Genomic DNA, 19,527 nt, shown 5'->3' with positions numbered 1-19,527 from the left:
TCTGGGAAATGTTTGTTTTCCTGAAAAAAAAGATGTGTATGTAACTTAATAATTACTACGAACGTAAAGAGTGAGCAGAAATGAAGTGATGGAAAAAGTACTGTTAAATACTTGCTTGCAAATAGCCATTAGGACGTTATACATTTTAAAAATCAAATAATGCGAGCGCGAAGCGCGAGCCGAAATTTTTTGACATTTTCACCTCAGGAATGGAAATTCTTCGCACGTTTTGTAACTTAACAGAATAGGTATATAATTAAACATGCGAGCACGGAGCGTGAGCAAAAAAATCGAGATTTAGACCTACTGAACAAGACACTCTATTCAATTAGTTTTGTAAATCATGAAAAGGATGAGTAAGTGGGGATCTTCCTTACATTAATAATGCGATCGAGCGCAGAGCGCGAGCAGAAAATTTTTGTATACGTTTTGAAATGCTCGAAATTGTACCTGTCATGGACTGCTTGCATTTAGCCATTAAGACGTTACATATTTCAACATTCAAATATTGCGAGCGCGAAGCGCGAGCTGAAAATTTTTTGACCTTTTTCACCTGAATAATGGAAATGCTAAGCACTTTTTGTAATCTTGGAAGGACTCTAAGTATTATTACTTTGAGTTTTTACATAGGACCGGGACATTCTATAAGGGCATTATGTTATCATAAGAAAATGATGACTATCTTTCTATTTCTCTTCCTATATAAGCATGAGAGCGCGAAATAAAATATTATGGCCTGAAAACTAGAAATTTAAAGTACTTTTGTAATTATGCATAAGATGCATGATATCTATTAATGCGAGCCGAAATTGCGAGCCGAAATTTTTGATAAACTGTCATCAAAGTAGTTTGATTTAGAATTAATATTAGGATATACATAACTCACTAATCAAAATGCTAGCGTGCAGCGCTAGCTGATACGTTTTGACAACTGACCTGAATAGGGAACTTTTTGAGAACTTTATGGAATACAGAAAAATAATAGCTACCTGACAAATGATAATATTCAGACCATAACACAGACATTTTTACAGAGCACCTTTTTAAAATCAATTTGTAAATCAAACAAATAATGACAGTTCAATTTCCCAGCAGAAATATGTTTTGTATATTGACGTCAAAGTTTGTTATTTCAAGCTCCATATTGAGCAAGATGTGCAAATCCCCTAAAAGACAATAAGAGCGCGAAGCGCGAGCGAAAATTTTATATCCTAACAAACAGATTTATCAAAAAATTATTTTCAAAGTCTTCCGCCTCATGTTATTTTATTCAATCACGTTCCTCCTCTTATGTTTGCCTTTCTTATTTTCTCCTCTCTTTTCCCTTCCTTTTCTTTTTTTCCTTTCTTTTTCCCTTTTTTTTCTTTTTTTGCTCCGCCAATAGGGGGGCCCGGGCCCCTCGGGCCCCCCCCTGGATCCGCCTATGTACATTGTTGGCCTACATGTTGAAGATTCTGTGAATATGATTGTCTTGCCCCTTCTAATTTTGATTATTTGTACTAAAGGGTCAATAATGTGAATTAATCATCCAATATTACGACAGTGTTGTCATTGAATGTTTTTAAGCCATTAGAATTTTAATTTAGAATTCAATTTGGCATGTTGTGCCCTCTCTATGTAATTTTTTAAATTTTCTTTTGAAAAAGCCCTTTCAGCAGTTTAATTTACAAGCATTACTGAATATTAGAAAGCTATTTTAATTGGGTGCTGGATCAAAATAGATTTTGAAGAAATCAGAATCAGGGTTTGAATCATGATTCAGATCACGATTCTTGGGTAAAACAGTGGCGCATAAACGCACCCGTAGTCAAGAAGATTATCATTTGGAATACCATGGTCACAACATGGACATCCAATTGGCCAAGACCTGATGAGATCATGGGCATGCACATTTCTACCTGCATAGATCATCTCATCAGCTAGGAGGGGGGGGGGGTACTTCCACTGTCAAGTGCATATCATGCATGCCCAATCTACATTTTATTTCAAGATAAAGCATGTTACCAACATTAAGTAATGAGGATGTCAAACTCAAAACCACTAAAGTACTGGAAAAGGTATACTTTTCATGCAGTAACCTACATGTATGTGATTAGGGTCTGATTTATGAGGTAAAAAACTAGAATAATATTTAAAAAGGGTACCGGTATAATATTTGGGGGAATGGGGGTTTTCTTCCATGATGTACATGTAAAGTCCCAATAAATACTTTATGGTTAGCTCCATTCTTTAGGCTTGAAGAAAGCATTAGTGTGGCTCTTTGTTGGGACTGTAACAGTACATTATGATTCTGCTTGCTAAAATGATAATATTATATGGGAATATACTCAACTTGTTAAGGGGTTACTCTTTTCTACTCAATACTTATAAAGGGTGGAGTTCTTTAGCTATATAATTAAGGGCGTGGTTTCTTGATATCGTTAGGATTTCACCCTATTATACTTGTTAAGGGGTGCATTTCCAGATCACTGAACGTTCTTTTTAGGGTGCTTTTGGAATCCCAAAGGACATGCATGATATCCACTGATGAGTGGAAGTGTCCTCCCCCCCCCATTCCAGGTCATCAGGAGTAAACACTAGTCTGTTGTGCAAACCCTTCACTCGAGTAAAGGAACTGAATTGCAGCCTACTCATGCCTTGTAGACTAAACAGCAAGTTTTTAGTCTTTGCGTGGAGACACACTTGTTGATCAAAGTTTCAATCTGGGTCAGTGCCTTCAAACTATAAAGTAAACAATGTATTCTTCAATTATGTTTCTGTGCTTTGGAAGTCACTCAGACCCGTGGACTCTGAATTATACTTTTTTAAAGAAGGTTCTCTTGAGACAAGTCAGGTGCAAGTTTCAACTCACATTGTACTGTGTATCAGAAGCTACTGTACCATGCACAATACCTACCGTATTTACTTTTAGTAGTTTGCAAAATCAGACCACTATAAAATATATGCAAAAAATCTTGCAAGTTCAAACTGTCGAAACATAGTATAAATATTTTGACAGTTTGCATCTACAAGATTTTTGTAAATAATTTTATTAGTAATCATTATTCACCAAATGTTGTAAACATGTACTTTCACTCGGTGGTCAACATGTTTTGCCCAGATATATTCCAGTTTAGGTTTATGACAAGCTGCTGTCAGGATTATTTCCACAATGTACAAGGTACTCTGAATATTGCTTGCTGGTGTTGTCACACAGCTGACCAGGGACACGATATTGAGGTCATGGTTATCTGTTACAGATGAAGTAAACCGGGTACACAGAGATGTCTTTGTATGTACTGTACGTGTAGTTCAGTTCGACTAGAAGCCACACACATACACCGCATGTCCTGCATAAATAATATGTTGGCCCAAGGGCAAGGCTTTGTAAATTGTTATTCATCCTATAAGTGCAAGGTCATTGCGTTACTCCAGATGATGGGATGAACAGTGCATCCAGTCATTTTTTTTATGTCAGCCTACATTCAACATTGTCATTTTTGTGTGATGTTGTCCCCCAAAATAATGATTCAATAAAAACAAGTCAAGAAATCACAAAGAGTTTGTGCAGTAAAAAAAGTACACATTTTATTGCACCCTTCTCTTGTCTCGACCTGCATGGATTTACAAGAAAGAGGAAGTATGGAGTCAAAATCATAATTGCAATATATATCGGAATTCAGCCAGGAACATATTTTCTTCATAACGTAACATCCTTACAAGAAGATAACATGCTGTGTAATATAAATAAATGACCTATAAACCAACCTTTTCATCAATTGTTCTACCATTACTAGTGTTACTTCTACCCTTCCCAAGGTTGAATATGTACATGTGGTTTCTCATTGAGCTATATTTTCATAATACCATGTACTTCAATGTTTTGTTCAGGAGGTAATGTCATTAAGCTCACATTTTATGGCCGAAAATGTAATCTAAAATCATCACCAGTTTCACCAGATTATTTTTATTTTGCGAAACTCAAATAGAGTGGAGGTTTGGCATTATACATGTACATGTAGGCCTATAATTTAGTAGACTCATTATGTTCATTCAATGTAGTTTGTATTTCCCTCTTATCTTAATATGTACATGCCTGTGAAAATCATCAAAGAGGTACCAAAATTTCAAGTTTTTATTTAACATAAATTTAACATAGAAATGATGATATGGATAGCTCTCAGCTTGAATATAAGGGAGCATCAGCTTTGATGAACAAACTTGCTTGAACATTCTTTTAACCATCTTTTTTGTTTGAGCTTTTTTATTTGTGATTCAAGGTTAAAGGGGAATCCAGCCTTGGCCAAAAAATGTTGTGTTGGGAAGGAGAAAAATAAATTAAACAGAATGGTGAAAGATTGAAATAAATCGGACAAGCAATAAGAAAGTTATAGCTGCTTTAAAATTGAGATCACTAATACCATGTAGATTTCAAATTGGCAACTGGGTAAGTAAATTATGACAAGGGGCAAGGACTATTTTCCCATAGGCCATGTACTTTATTATCAGGGATTTGTGGTTTTCTCCTAAGTACCCATTCCCCTGGGGCAGTAATCTAAATATAACCCTGGTAGTATATTGTTTTATGTCCTCATAAAAGAAAAATATCATTTTAAATAATACTTTTGGGAAAAATGACATTTTAGCTATGATATGTATTGGAGTACATGGAAGAGTAGTCCTTGCCTGACATCACTATGATATCCCATATGCGGCCAATTTGAAGTCTCCATGGGTATAGTGATTACCAGTATTTACAACTTTTAAAAATTCATAACTTTCTTGTTGTTTGTCCAATATTGTTCAAACTTTCACCTATCAACTTGTCTGATTTTTCTTTTCCTTTTAAATGCAAGTTTTTATTTGTTAGATTCGCCGTTAAGGAAATCATTTGAATGCACCCTTTGAAATGAGTCTGCAGAAGGTGTTAAGAAACAGGCCCCTAATGTTTGGAATGGTGACTAGAATTCAGAATATTCTTGTTTCTTTTTGTCTCCTTCAGCTCACATGCCAAGCCTTCACAAACCCCATGCAGTGATCGTAATGGTTGGGTTGCCTGCTAGAGGGAAGACATATATCGCCAAGAAACTTTCCAGATACCTGAATTGGATTGGTATCAATACTAAAGGTCAGTATAAAATGGCAAACAGGAATTAACACAAGTTACATAATGATAAAAGGTTTAGGCACCTTGAAACCTGCCCAATCCAATAAAAAAACCACCTATTGACTATTCAAAGTTTTTACTTCGCAAGAAATTTACTTTGATTTTATTATAACCTATTACGGTTCCCATGTAGCTCTCCCTCATGGCTGCTATTGTTTCAAGCAGTTACCTGCTTATTATAGCTGGCCCCTGCATTTTTACCCAACTTACTATTTTACATGCTTCATTTTATAGTTTTCAGTCTTATACATTATTTATCTTTTCAATTGTCCTACAAAAATGTACTCAATTATGTCATCGTTATTGTATCAAGTTTTTCATTTGTTATTGAGTTATGATAAAAATGCAGAGACTCCTGGAAAAAAAATTGTACTTCAGTATTAAATGTAAGCCAAAATACTACTGAGAAGCATTGTTACATTGTGTTATTATTGCCAGGTCCCACCAAAAGCACTACTTTACACTTCTGTGCAGCCCAGGATGACCGAGTACAAAAAATTTTACCTGTCAATGAGATTTCAAAATTATATGGCTCTAGTCTTGGAAACATAAGACAAAATACTAAGCCAAATTTATAAACTGAAAACCAAAATTGGTTAGGTATCTTATCTGTTCAAAAAGTCTATTCCGATCAGAATTTGTATTTGTAATTTCAGTATTTGCCATTGGAAGGCAAGTACTGCAAATTAATAGATTCTTTCCAAAACTGAGAACAGAGTCACAGAGATTTCTTCAAAGGTCAGGGGGATGTTCGCAATTCTCTATGACAGGAATTAAGAAAAATTTTGATGTGAGAATGCACATCCTTTCCTAAAGAATGCAGTCTTATAACTTAGTTTTAACACTAGAAGTTAATGTGGTTCAAGTAGGTAGTCATGTACCAACAAAATGATTGTGTTTATCAAGCCTAAGGTAGTACTTGCAATTCACAGAAATTTACATGATTGGGCAGATGTGAATGTGTCAACCTTTCAAATCAAGCGTTTCCTTGTTGGTATGTGTCTACTTTTCATTTAGAATCTGACCTAGTTGGGTAAAAATCCTCTGAAAATAACCCCACCATTCCTCCCACAGGCATTTCCTGCGTTTGAAAAATTACAATGACCCAATTTAAATGATAGTCCAAATAATTGTGTTTCTATCAGAGGTATTGTCTGATCTAAACAGGGTCATGGCCATTCAATGAATCCATTTATGCAAAACAAATATTGATTTTTTTTTATTACCCCCCCCCCATTTATTTTCTTTATTATTATCCCTGATGAAACTCATGCTTAGAGTCGAGGTTGTCTACAAATTTAAAAATAAAACTCTTGACAAAACAATTCACACATCACTGGCTTTATACATATTAGTAACTGTTTGATCTCTGAAATGTTGATTTATGAAAAGGTTTGGCACTACGGCAGTATTTATGAGTTAACCCACTATATATATATGAACCTCTAATTAAAATATCACCTGCCTTGTAATTTGTATACATGGTGACTGCTATTTTTTATTACACTGCCTTGGTTTATGAATTACGGTGTCAGGGCTTGCATTGTTAATGTGAAATAGGGGCTTTGCTTGATTGGGACGATAGGTAACGAGCAGTGACTGCTGTAGTGTCTATGTGTTATTTTGAACACACAGTTGATTGGGTGGTGGTGGAGTGAAGGCTTTATAGGAAAGCTTCAGAGTCACACCCACACATAGCTGAAACCTGTTCAGCATCCATTCAAATCTATGCAATTTGTAATTTTTGTTGGGGTTGACTTGGCCTTAAAAGGTGTACTGCGGACTGTAAAAAAAGATAGGATTTGAGATTTTGAAGAAATTACATGTAAGTGAAATTAATCAATTTGCATGAAAATTCATCAAAAATTGGGAGAAAATAGTTTAGTTATTGAATTGTTATGATAAACAGTCATATTGTCATCATGAATATCCATTGAGTGAACAGATGAGATCCCATCTATTATTTTCATCTGATTTTAATGAGATTTTAAATTCTTGCTTGTTTAACTCCGTTCATTCAAATAATTTTATTTCCAACCTGGAGTACCCCTGTACTAAAGTGTGCAGTGGAACACAAAGCTCTTGAAATGACCTCTGTGTTAGTGCTCTATTTGCCAGGAGGTTGTGGAAAATAAATACCAAAGGAGGTCAGTTGTCTAGAATCTGACCTCAAGATGGTGTTTAACTTACTGTACTTGCAAGGTGCATGTATAAATAAATAAATAAAAAAAAACAATCCTGAATTTCCTGATTAAATTGTTTTTCATTTTGTCAGTACTAGATTACTCTTAATTTGAATTAATAATTTGCTCTTTTTAGGTCCTTTCTAATGAATAACATAATTGTTTCACATAATATTCTAATCTACTCACGTTTGGAAGAAAGGAGAAGAGGGTTTTTGCAGGCAATATTTGAGTAGTACATGTAACGTATGATTTTATTTTCACTAGTGTTCAATGTCGGTGAGTACAGGCGAAAGGCTGTGGGAGGAAAGAGTCCTCACGACTTCTTTAGGCCAGATAATGAAGAAGCGCAACAAGTAAGATTGTAAGTACATAAAACCCATAAACCTAGATGTCTTTCAGCTTTTGAGGGAAGGTATCAGCTCGAGGGTGGGGTGAACAGTTGTTAGGTGCATATTTTTTTCAGTGGAGTATATACCCATTTTTTTCTTGTCTCCAACCATCTCCAGTGTTCAATGTTGGCGAATATCGGCGCAAGGCGGTGTCTGGTGAAATATCCCATGACTTCTTCCGCCATGACAACATGGAGGCTTATAAGATCCGGTTGTAAGTATTCACTCTGGCAAAAATGGCTATGTTGGTGGGGGTCTTTTTGGTGCACCTTTTTGGCTGGGACTCTGAAATTGCCAACACTTTTACTTCAATTCTCTATTAACATCACAGCACTTTTCTGATAAACGGAGGTAGGTTAGTCTTAAAGCTGTAGAATAGAGCTTTCAAGAAATGGCAAGTTGCGTGTGCTATGAGAAGTGCCTTATTGCTGCTAAACTAATTAGGAAAAGGGTAGATATTTCTCTGGAAAATCTCTTGAAGATATTAAAGAATATACTCCTTTGATTGCCACCAACATGGCCAATTTGAATAAATGGACCAAGCTGCTGTTGTTCAACATAGCACCAAATTTATTTTCTTGCCAGTCTCTCATTGTTCTTCCATTCATATTCAGGTTCTATTTAGTTTTTCTGAAAAATACATTTAGTTGTTTTTACCTTTTACAAGTTCCATTCAATCCTGTTTTAACCCAGACCCTGTCATAGAAAGCTTTGTGTTTGATCATATCATCAATTTAAACAGTCGACATTGCATTAATGCAAGCAGTCATGAAAATCATGTGTGATTGATTGTTAAGCTTTATGTTACAGGGGCCCAGGTCTGCTGCTGGATCAAGTAATGAGAAATTACCTGAAACGGAACAAGACTCAAACTATTGTTTAATTTTTACTACACTGTAGTACTAACACAACATTTTTTAAATATCCTTTCCTTGGATAGAATGTTATGTTTGCATGATAAAGATAACATTTCAAATGATTTGTTCATTGCATGACAATGTAAGAAGTCACTTTTGTAGGAGTGGTTCACCTATCTATGGCATGTTAGATTCTTTCGGAGTTATATTCTCAATCATAATGTACATTTTATGTCCAAAGTAGCATGATTCAAGGGTAATGTTTGCCAATACCATTTTAACTGCCATCACTGCTTTGCTTTTATAGTTGATATAGTGTATATTTAGTCTGTGGCTAGCTTTTATATTTTGATTGTATGTTGTATCTAACAAGCAATTTCATGCAGTTGCACATATTGCGTGAAGTGAAAATCAAGCATTTACTACGAAGTTGAAATGTAGATTAAGGCTTTGCGTGCATTCTTTATAGTATTTTATTTTTCAAGTTGCTCTGTTGGACTGTATATAGGAGTTCCCATTTTCATCAGGGTTTTGAATGGAAGAAACACATTCAGGCGAAGAAAAGGTAAAACTTATGTTATGCATGAGTGAACAACTGAAGAAGTTGATCCTTTGACCTATTGAAAATAGATCTATTTCGACGAGGTCCGTGAAAGTGCAGTACATCCACTATTATGCAAATTTCTGATCCACTTCATCTCAGTAATCTACGCTTAAACGGGGGTGGGTCCAGGATTTTCCAAGGGGGGGCACATTTCTTTAATGAAAATTTGAAAAGCAAATAAATAAGGACATTCACACCAAAATTTGATCAAACACTTTAAAAAGGGGGGGGGGCACACCCACCTGATCCACCAGTGCCCTTAAAGTGTTTCGAGAATACGTAAGTGTCTCACTTGTGACTGGCTAACAACATATTTTCAGTTCAGAGGATTATAAGAATATGATGTGATGCTTCAAGATTATAGATTAAAGGTTTCTTTCATTCTATAAATGAAATGCTGCTACTAATTTTATAGTCAGCAATTGCTATTTTGAATATTTCTTGATCTAGTTGACATACATGTATATATGTTGACTACCTTACCTTTATTTTCAAAATATTATTTATGCCCATTTCATAGTGAGTTCTTGCCTGTTACCTGTTGAAATTTACCACCTAACTTTGTGAGCATGCATCCCTTCACTTATCTGGTGACCCTATGAAGAGAAAAGTATCCTTTCATACTACCTTCTCTTTACCAATCAAAGTAGGGTTTATGACGAAGCTCTGCTGGAAGTACAGCAGGCTGGTGTTTTTAGGACATAGGTTTTGTAATTATCTAATTGCAGGGGGGGGCAGAGAGTTCAACTTTACCTTTGACGTCATGAAGCGGTGAAACTTGTAGCACCCCTTTGACGCTGCTAGATTTAAGTAGCAAAACAACTTCCTCACCCAACTTCACCACAGAAGTTTATATCTTAGCCTTTCATTCTGTGCCATTCAGTTCCTTTCATCACCATGCTTTCTTTTCCCCTTTTCATTAATCAATAAAGAGCTCACTATGAAAGGCCTGGATGATGATTTTACTTCTGCTTTATGTTTGCTCTCAAAGAATTATAAGAGATACTTCTCATAAATGTTTTGTTCGAGTTTCTGTATTATAATAATGTATTTTAAAATTTCCTTTCCTTATTTTTTTTTTTTGGGGGGGGGGGGTGGGATGGGCTGGGACAGCTCTAGTCTTGTTGATAATATCTCCCTGTACAGTCAGTCATTGACACTTTTGGTTTAGGCCAAGTTTTGGACAGCTAAGGTGGCTCTCAAACTAGGGGAATGTATGTTGCTTCTACACACATGGAGCTTTACCTGAAGGGCAAATTCTCTAATTCCATGCCAGGATAAGGGCAATTCCAGCTCCTAATTATTTTGTCATTTCATTAAAACTGTATTAAATATTTGGCAATAAATCATGGAAATTGATAATATTTGTAACTTTGAAACTGCCAGATTGTTCACATTGTGCACCAATTGGCAACTATATTTACTTTTGATATCTGTAATTTTATATAACACACATGAAATAAAAAAACAGATTCTTTAAACTTGATCTCAATGAGGATCTACTTTCATTATTATTACCAGTTTTTTTAAATATCTATGTGCAGTTATTTCATGCTTTTTTTAATTTGGAATAAAAACTTGGATTACCAGGGTGATTATCTGTGCAGTGTTAACAGATTTTGTACTATCTGATTCTGAGTGGAATACCTGATCCACCAATGAAATGATGTGTAGGACATGTAGCACCAATTAGCCTTGGAGGCACTGGGATTCAACAGAATCATTAATTATTGTAAGGACAGATTTGAAAGCAGTATTAACTTGGCCTATCTGTTATTGCTTTGAGTTTCTACTTATACCATTCTTAGGCCTACCCACATATTACCTGTCATTTTTTGAATATTTTATGTGTTGAAACAATAGAGGTTGCTTGTGCTGGAAAAATAAAGTTTCTGTTTCACCTAGTTTTATGTTAATTTGACATTTTGCATTTGAGTAGTGTTACGAATACAATAGTGATATTTCAATTTGATTTTTATGGTGCCAAGTGGTCACTCATTTTCAGACAATGTTATATCCTTCATAAATGACTGATAATACTAGAGACAGCCATCTGATTTGAATGACCTGATGGGAAATTGGCAGGTAGTGATGCGAGATTGTGAGTAGTTGTGTTTGTGTAGCAATCAGGCTTTAACGGAAATTAATCAGGATGTAGAATTCTTTTACCCTATAATACAGCTATCTTGCAGACTGAATTATACGTAGCTAACAAATTATCCTGCATAATGTGCAAATTCAAGATACTAATACCCCCCCTTCCCCCTTCCTCTCTCTTTCTGATGCAGTCAGATTGTCCTCTTAAATGTTATTGAATCATTTGTAAAATTTTGATAGGTTTCCTCAATAGTGACAATTTATTATGTGAAGATTGTTATCCTTTTAGATGGAGGTAAAGGCTTTGTGTTTTAGGTTTACTTTGTAGTTATTATAACATGTAAAATCATACAAGTCAATGATAATTGATCAGAAGTAAAAAAATTACACCCATTTTGTTGCTGTAGAGGGAAAGTGATAACTATTCATTAGTAATATGACAAAACAATGAATAAATAAAATATTTTAATGGAAAATACAATATTCAGTGAATATGAATAATTCTGTATGAAATAACTTTTTGTCATCTTTTTATGCTTATTCGTTGCAGCCTTGTTGAAATTCACAATTTTTTTTTTAATCTCATACAGGTTTTTTTTTAAGGTGTTTCCATTTGTGTGATATACATGTAGTATGTATTTACTTGTGGAATATGTCATTGTTATGATATATAGTGTACTATAAAAAGTGACCTTCTTCATGGAGCATGAATTTTTGTTTGAATTCCTGTTTATCTATTCACAAACTCTGCCAATTTGGAATAACAAGGAGTCAAAACTTATTGACGAAATTGTATTGTAATATTTACAGGGTCAAGGATAAATTTACAAGATCCAAACAATTATCACTGCCCAAAATCATGTTATTGTTAGTTTAGACTGGTGGAGGTGGGGGTGAACATATATACATGTAGCAGTACAGTAATTATTTTATTTTTATATGTCAGTTTAATAATGCTCAGTAGAAATGCCTCTTACATGGACTGTAAAATGCTGTTTAAATTTAAGAGCATTGTTTAAGCCTCTCACTTTACCAACTATTATTTAAAATTTTAACAAGTTGTTTAAAAATATGTAAATATTTTTTTTAAGTTTAAACAGCTATTTCAGAGTGGCAGGGTTAAATTATTGGCCTACTTACACTTAAAATATTTATTTCTTTCTCTAGCGATTTAGAGCTATCAACTTGGCATCATATCAAGATTACCATATTGCTATTATTTTTAACTTGATCAGATATGATATGTAAACCCACTTTCATGGCTTGCCACAGATTATAGTTTTTGTTCTTTGTGCAAACAGCTAAACTTCATAGAAAACAGACAAAAAGCACCCTTGTGCAAAATAATAAGTTGGGTATTAGCCAGGAAACATGATTTCACATTTTTTCACCACATATTGTCAATTTGCCTCCAACTCAAGGATCTCATCATTAAATGGCAAATACTAGATTGTCATTGGGACAATGCTTCCCATAAAAGTCCTTCTCATCTGGAATTCAGCAGGAAATAACTGATTGAATTGGTTTCTTGTTATTTTTGACTACCATATTGTAAACCATACAAGGAAATGAATTATAGAATATTACCGTTAAACTTGGCAATTCATTTTGATTTTACTATATCCGTATAGAGTGATTTATTGACAGTGATATTCAACATGTCATTGAGTGTGGGGGGAAGGTAAAACTTGGTACCCAATAAGTGTATCATGGACCTACCACTCTGATGAGTGTATTAACATGTCACACCTCCCAATCAGGAGAAATTATTTAAGTCTGAAAATTCTTGATAATTTATTTTGCACATTCCAACCTGCCTCAAGCAGATGTAACTTTCTTGTGTTTATTACCCCAAAACAAGACTCTCACATTTGAAAGTGAAGAATGCTTGCGAATTCATGTTTTGGAGTTGCATCAAAATGAAAGTTTTCATGATTCGCTATCGTGCTGCAAATATTTTTGTGACCTTGAGGAATATCCCTGTTAAAATTAGGTGGTTTCAAACCGCCTCGGTCATAAGAATCCCAGTTAAATTACAAGAACTTTTTTAGGCTAAAAAATACCCATTTATTATTCCTGCATTCACTCTGCCCTGAAACATACCCTTCGGGATAAGTTCCTGAAGTTACGAGCATGCGCAGTTATGGTCTGATAAGCAAGCGAGGCGCGAGATTCAAAATCACTAGCCCAGCAGCCTCCCACGGCCCCCGCGCCCAACAATACGCTGGGTCAAAAGTTCCCGTATATTGCTTTCACATTGCCAAAATACCTGCGACCTTGGAAAAATCCCCGCAAAAGTTCTCGTTATTTCGCCAAGTACCTACTATTTAGCGGGTATTTTCTTCCGGGGAAATTACGTGTAGTTTGCTTTCACATTACCAAAATACCTGGTATTTTCTGATTGGGGTAAATTTCCCGATCAGAGAATACCTGGAACTGACGAACTTCGAGGCGGTCTGAAACCACCTATTGCCAAAATACCTGCGACCTTGGAAAAATCCCCGCGAAAGTTCGCATAATATCGCCAAGTACCTACTATTTAGCGGGTATTTTCTTTTGGGGTAATTGCGCGTAGTTTTCTTTCACATTACCAAAATACCTGGTATTTTCTGATCGGGGTAAATTTCCCGATCAGAGAATACCTGGAACTGATGAACTTCGAGGCAGTCTGAAACCACCTATTCTTAGAATTTTAACTTTGAAAAGTATCCACTAATTTGCAGGTATTTTTGCAGGATTATGTACTTAAAGAGAAATTCCAGTAGTTGCAGTAAACACTGATTTCATGAGAAAGTCTGTAAAACCAGGCTTAATTGTCAGTATATCATCGAGGATGAAGATCTGGTACAGTTACATAAACTAAACTTTGTGAAATCTTGAAATCTACGCTGAAAAGTTTACACTGAAGATCACCAACACAGGTAGGCACACGTGGGACAGTGTATTATTATTGCTGGAATAAAGACCCGACGGAAGTGACCGAATCCGCGCTTATTTTGCTTATTTCTCAGCAATTACACAGTTTCTCCCTGAATCCTTTGGCACATATTTTTTATTCATACAAACAGACACTTGGGTGGTCATTATATTAGATTCTGTAAAAAGTCATTTTGAGATCGTTACCAAAACTGGAATTTATCTTTAAACTTGACACTGGCAAAATACCAGGTATTTTTCATCATTGGGTTGGTGTAAAAATAAATATGAAGGCCATCGCAAGTTGAATGTTATGCACTATGCAAACTTACGCAACATGAAGAGTAAATATTTTCACCTGTTTGAGGTGTCTTTCTTGAGAAATTCAGTGTCCAAAGTCCAAACAGAAAGTCACATAAATAAAACTACTTTACTTTGAAAGATGATTGTACAAGTAGGTACCAAGATGTGTATCACTGATATTGCAGACTGTCCAGTAATAATAAAATGCAGATTGTCATTTACACATGTAGTTTGCATGAAATTATGAATGGGCTTTTAGGCTCGACGGGATTTGATATATGGTGTTGTTGCATTAGAGAATAAAACCATATGTTACTACGTTCCTCTCAATCCAATTCAATTCATTGTCAATGAGTTCAAAGCTTAAATGGATCATCGCATTTGATGGGTCGGATCCAGAATTTTTTAGCAGAGAGTACCCCCCAACAAAAATTCTTGCAAGCCAATTCTCCCCAAAAGAGAGGCTACCTGGTACTTGTAAATTTGGGGGTGGATACATTTTATCAATTTAGGCTTAAAAGAGTGGATTTTTTTGGGGGGGGTAAATAATTTTTAAGCCCCTCCCATCTCCTTCCCCTGATCTATGGCAGTGCATATATTGGTTTTAATTTCAAATGTATTAAGAAAAAAAAAGTCTTCATGTGTGGTGCATTCAGTATGTGCATGTTACTTCTATGATATTCTGTACAATTTGACCCCCCCCCCCAAAGAAAAAAGGGGGCAACAATTTAATTTTCACCAATGAATATAAATTCATACAAAAAAGTATCAACTCTTTTCAATTGATCACTCTTAGTCAGTCTCAGGCAGTGATATACATTAAATCAGTATTTTCACAATTGTACTGTACATATATATAAAGCACTTTGATATATTTGATGGCACATTCTTTAGTTGGTGAAAGATGAAACTGTTTGACCTATTACAGGTGTGAAGCAGGTGAATTCTCACCAGAAATGGATCAACATCAAACTTGACATATTCTCATCCAGAAATTGAATACCATATTTATTGATTTTTCTAAATGTGTTGCAAAATACTGGTCTGTGTTACTTACCGATAGGAATTGCTATGAATTAGGAATGAAAGAAATAGATTATTGATTTTTTTTCCACAGCTATTTAAAGTAGTGTGTTATGATGATATGAACACTTATTTACAATAATGCTTGCTTGCAAATGGGAGGAAAGCAGTGTACAGTTGATTTAGGTAATTGTCTGATCTTTTCTTTTTAAAATCAATGTACTTCATCTTTATTTTTTGTTGCCATTAATTCACATTAATTTCATAAAGTTTGCCTTGTTAAAAATAGACTTATAATTTTCTAATCCATAATGAAACGATCCTTTAGTTTTGTAATTTTATTTGTTTTATTTCATTTTAATTTGGAGTAAACTTTATTTCAATCCATTAATAACCTGATATGAATGCAATTCTGAAAGGGCTATGGAAAATTCAGATGCCACAGGTCATGAATAAGCTTTAGAGATCTATTTGATAGATACAATCAAGCTGAATTTATTAAAATGGAATATTAATGAAGGCATGAGAGCTCAAGATGCTGGTGATAGCATTATTCTTTGCTCAGGGAATTTAACTTTGCAGATTGTATCCGTATCTCTAAAACATGGGCTTCCATCTAGAGATGGAAAATTAATTTGATTTGAAGTTGTAGGCCAGTAGAATATTTGATTATATGTACCTTCCAATCAGAGTGAAGTTGTACAGTCTGCATATTCATACCCTATCAATAAAAAACTTGAAGAAAAATGGCATTGGATCTTTTATGTTCAGAATCATAAAAACTTTGAGACTGCAACATTTTTACTTTAGCCCTGTCTTCATGTAATTTGAAATTGTAGTGGGACTCAATGTCCCAAATTCATGAAGGTGGTTTTAAAACAATGGGTTGAATCCATGGTTTATGTAGATTTTCTGTATAAATAATGCTTTTTTACTGCGTATATTAAAAAATGCCCAATGCTGATGCACGCTTTTGTGACAGTGCCAAATTGATGCCTGTTACCATGGTTACATGCGCTATTATATTTATAAAATAGTATGGATAACCACTGCAACAGGCGCCAATTTGCCTTACTGTGACAAAAGCGCCCATTAGTATTGGACATTTTTTCATATGTGGTAAATAAGTGTAATTATTACTGAAAATCTGCATAAACCATGGGTTCAGCCGATTGTTTTAAAAAAAACATTCTTTGTGAATTTGAGCCTATATGTCTGTGTACTACATATGATATTGATTTAAATTTATTCATCTTTTTTTCCTGGAAACTGGTAGTAACAAGGTATTCATATAATTTGTTTAAAATTTGAACTACAAATAGTACAAACTTGAATCCAGTTTATTGCAATGCAGGATCTGCTGATTTTTTTTTGTTGTAGTAGTAGTAGACCAATATATAAAAGTGGTCTGTTTTCAATTCCAAATTCAATACAGAAATTATATTGTCAGATCCTGTTTTGAATGTTATCTAATAATTATGATACTGTAGTTTGCTGCATTAATTGGAGATAACTGAAATTTAAAGTTTTGAAATTTGGAAGCTAATATTTCCATGATGGTGATGACAGCAAATGGTATCCCAATCATCATATTCAAAATGTGTAGACCTATGCAGTGCAGTTGAACTAAATCTTACATTAAAGGTAAGGTCCACTGACCCCAGAACAATGTTGACTTGAGTAAGTAGAGAAATATCAAACTAGCAAAACACTGAAAATTTCATCAAAATGGGAGATAAAATAAGAAAGTTATGGCATTTTTAAGTTTTGCTTATTTTTCACAAAACAGTGATATGCACAACTCCAATGAGACACTCCATGATGTCGATCACTCACTATTTCTTTTGTTTTTTATTGTTTGAATTGTACAATATTTCATTTTTGATAGATTTGACAATAAGGACCAACTTGAATTAATCATATAGTAGTAAACAATGCTCATCCCATATGTTCAGTGAGTAATTAATCGACTTGACAATGAGGAGAAAAATAGATTATTCCCTATTTCATACAATGAAATACAAAAGAAATAGTGAGTGGATGACGTCATCAGTCTCCTCATTTGCATACCTACCAGAATGTGCATATTACTGTTTTGTGAAATAAAGGAGAACTTTAAAATTTTATAATTTTTTTATTTTATGTCCGATTTTGATAAAACTTTACGTGTTATGCTTGTTGGATTTTTCTATTTTTATTCAAATCAACTTTTTGTTGGGGTGGACTTGTCCTTTAAACTAACACCTTCCCTGAGAGATATCACACTGCAAGATATTGTGAAACTATCTTTGATTAAACCATAGTATAACTGATTATATTTCATGCAATATATACAGTATGTTTCGTCTAGAACATTTATCTTTGAATTCATGTGTATACACATTTTATGATGATGAGCTTGGCAGGAGAATGTCAACACATTTGTTTTAAGTCAACAGAATTATCAAGAACAGATAGAGATATTACATCTTTTTTTTTTAGTTCAGGTCATAACAGGCCTACAAATTTTGTAGTATAGACTGATGTGCTTTATACCCATTGAAAATCACAACCTTTTTTTACTGAGAATGCAACTACATGTAATTTATCTTTGCTATCAATTCATCTGTTTGTGCCATTCAAGACAGGTTTTATGATGATTTATTTTTCCAATTGGCTGACATCAAGCACCTGAGCCAGATGTTGAGAATTGTTTCCTATATCAACCTGCAGCATGTCATGCACTGCATTTGAAATGATTAATTTACATATTATGAAGAGATAATCTTAATTTGAATTGCTGATTATAATTATAAAGAAAAATAAAAAACCTAGTAATGCAAGGATTTAAAAACTTCAGGGAAGCAGACATTTTATCTTTAAAAATAAATCAAAAGTACCGGATTATGATCAAAATCATTGTTTTTGTCGTGCACATTAACCACTTGAAGCTTGTCAAAGACAAACATTGACTATGGTATATCACGATATGAGTTGATAGTGAAGCAAGTGATCCATGAAGTTTTAGGCCTTTCTTATTTGGACAATGCTTTGTATTGCACTATGAATGAATTCATAGGATTACTTGAATGTTCCCAATGCAATCTCGGTCTTGAAACTTGAAGCAAATGTGTTCCAACAATTATAGCATGAAGATTAATGCAAGTCAATGGTAACTCTTCAATCATGAGAGAAATAAAACGCTGGGTTTTTTTTCTTCCTAGAAACCAAACAATAAGCATTCATGTCTCCCAGGTATCATACAACCCCTGCATTGCATTGGGATGATATATTGATGGATGTTATGTCTTCTCTTCCCTGTCTAGGCAATGTGCCAAAGAAGCCCTGGAAGATATGGCAAACTGGTTAGAGGAGGATGGGGAAGTAGCGGTAAGTAGCCATGGTTCATTAAAGGATTAGTTTCTCACTTGTACTAAATCAAGGCCCCGTCTTACGAAGAGTTGCGATTGATCCGATCAATTGCAACTATGGACGGCCAGCAACATCAACATGTATTATTCATGTTTGTTCAAAATATTTTCAAAGTATGTATATTCATGCATTTGTTTTCTTGAAAATTCACTGTGCTTCTCTTTGTTTAACAAGGACATTTTGCAAATTTCCTGTAGAAAAAATTATGACATTGATGGATTTCCATAGAGTTATGATGATTGGATCAATCGTAACTCTTTGTAAGACGGGGCCCTGGTCTACAGTAGGAAAGGGTGTAATGGAATGTTATTAGATCATTATAAATAGAAAATTATGTGAAATCCCTCTCCTTCCGTGATATCATACAATTCTATTTCAAACATAAATGGAGTATAGTTTAAGTAATCAACCCAGACAGAATTAGGTTTGTTATTTTCAATATCTACATGTACATGAATTTTAATTATGATGGTTTTATTATTCAGTTGTTATTTATTTAAGTGCTCTGGTGCAAAGGAAACTGATTCCTGAAGTCTCGTTTACACGTTCGTGGGTAATATTACATGAAAAGAGGACATAAAGATTCTTGCTTTGA

General features: G+C 34.5%; 1 protein-coding gene across 4 annotated transcripts in view; it reads left to right on the top strand.

Moving 5' to 3' along the window:
- LOC121411077 (6-phosphofructo-2-kinase/fructose-2,6-bisphosphatase-like) overlaps positions 1-19,527 on the top strand; it is a 48,710-nt gene that overhangs the window by 14,290 nt on the left and 14,893 nt on the right. For 3 of the 4 annotated variants that reach the window (XM_041603572.1, XM_041603574.1, XM_041603576.1), the window contains exons 2-4: positions 4,982-5,107; positions 7,597-7,693; positions 18,827-18,890. In XM_041603572.1, the coding sequence (XP_041459506.1) occupies positions 4,982-5,107; positions 7,597-7,693; positions 18,827-18,890 (287 nt within the window). Of the gene's footprint in view, positions 1-4,981; positions 5,108-7,596; positions 7,694-7,838; positions 7,936-18,826; positions 18,891-19,527 lie in introns of all 4 variants that reach the window. The other variant, XM_041603573.1, reaches the window with a different exon arrangement.

This window comes from Lytechinus variegatus, chromosome 3 (assembly GCF_018143015.1).
Source record: "Lytechinus variegatus isolate NC3 chromosome 3, Lvar_3.0, whole genome shotgun sequence".
NCBI lineage: Eukaryota > Metazoa > Echinodermata > Echinoidea > Temnopleuroida > Toxopneustidae > Lytechinus > Lytechinus variegatus.
The sequence above is the reverse complement of the archived record's forward strand: the minus strand, read 5'-3'. Positions and strand labels throughout refer to the sequence as shown.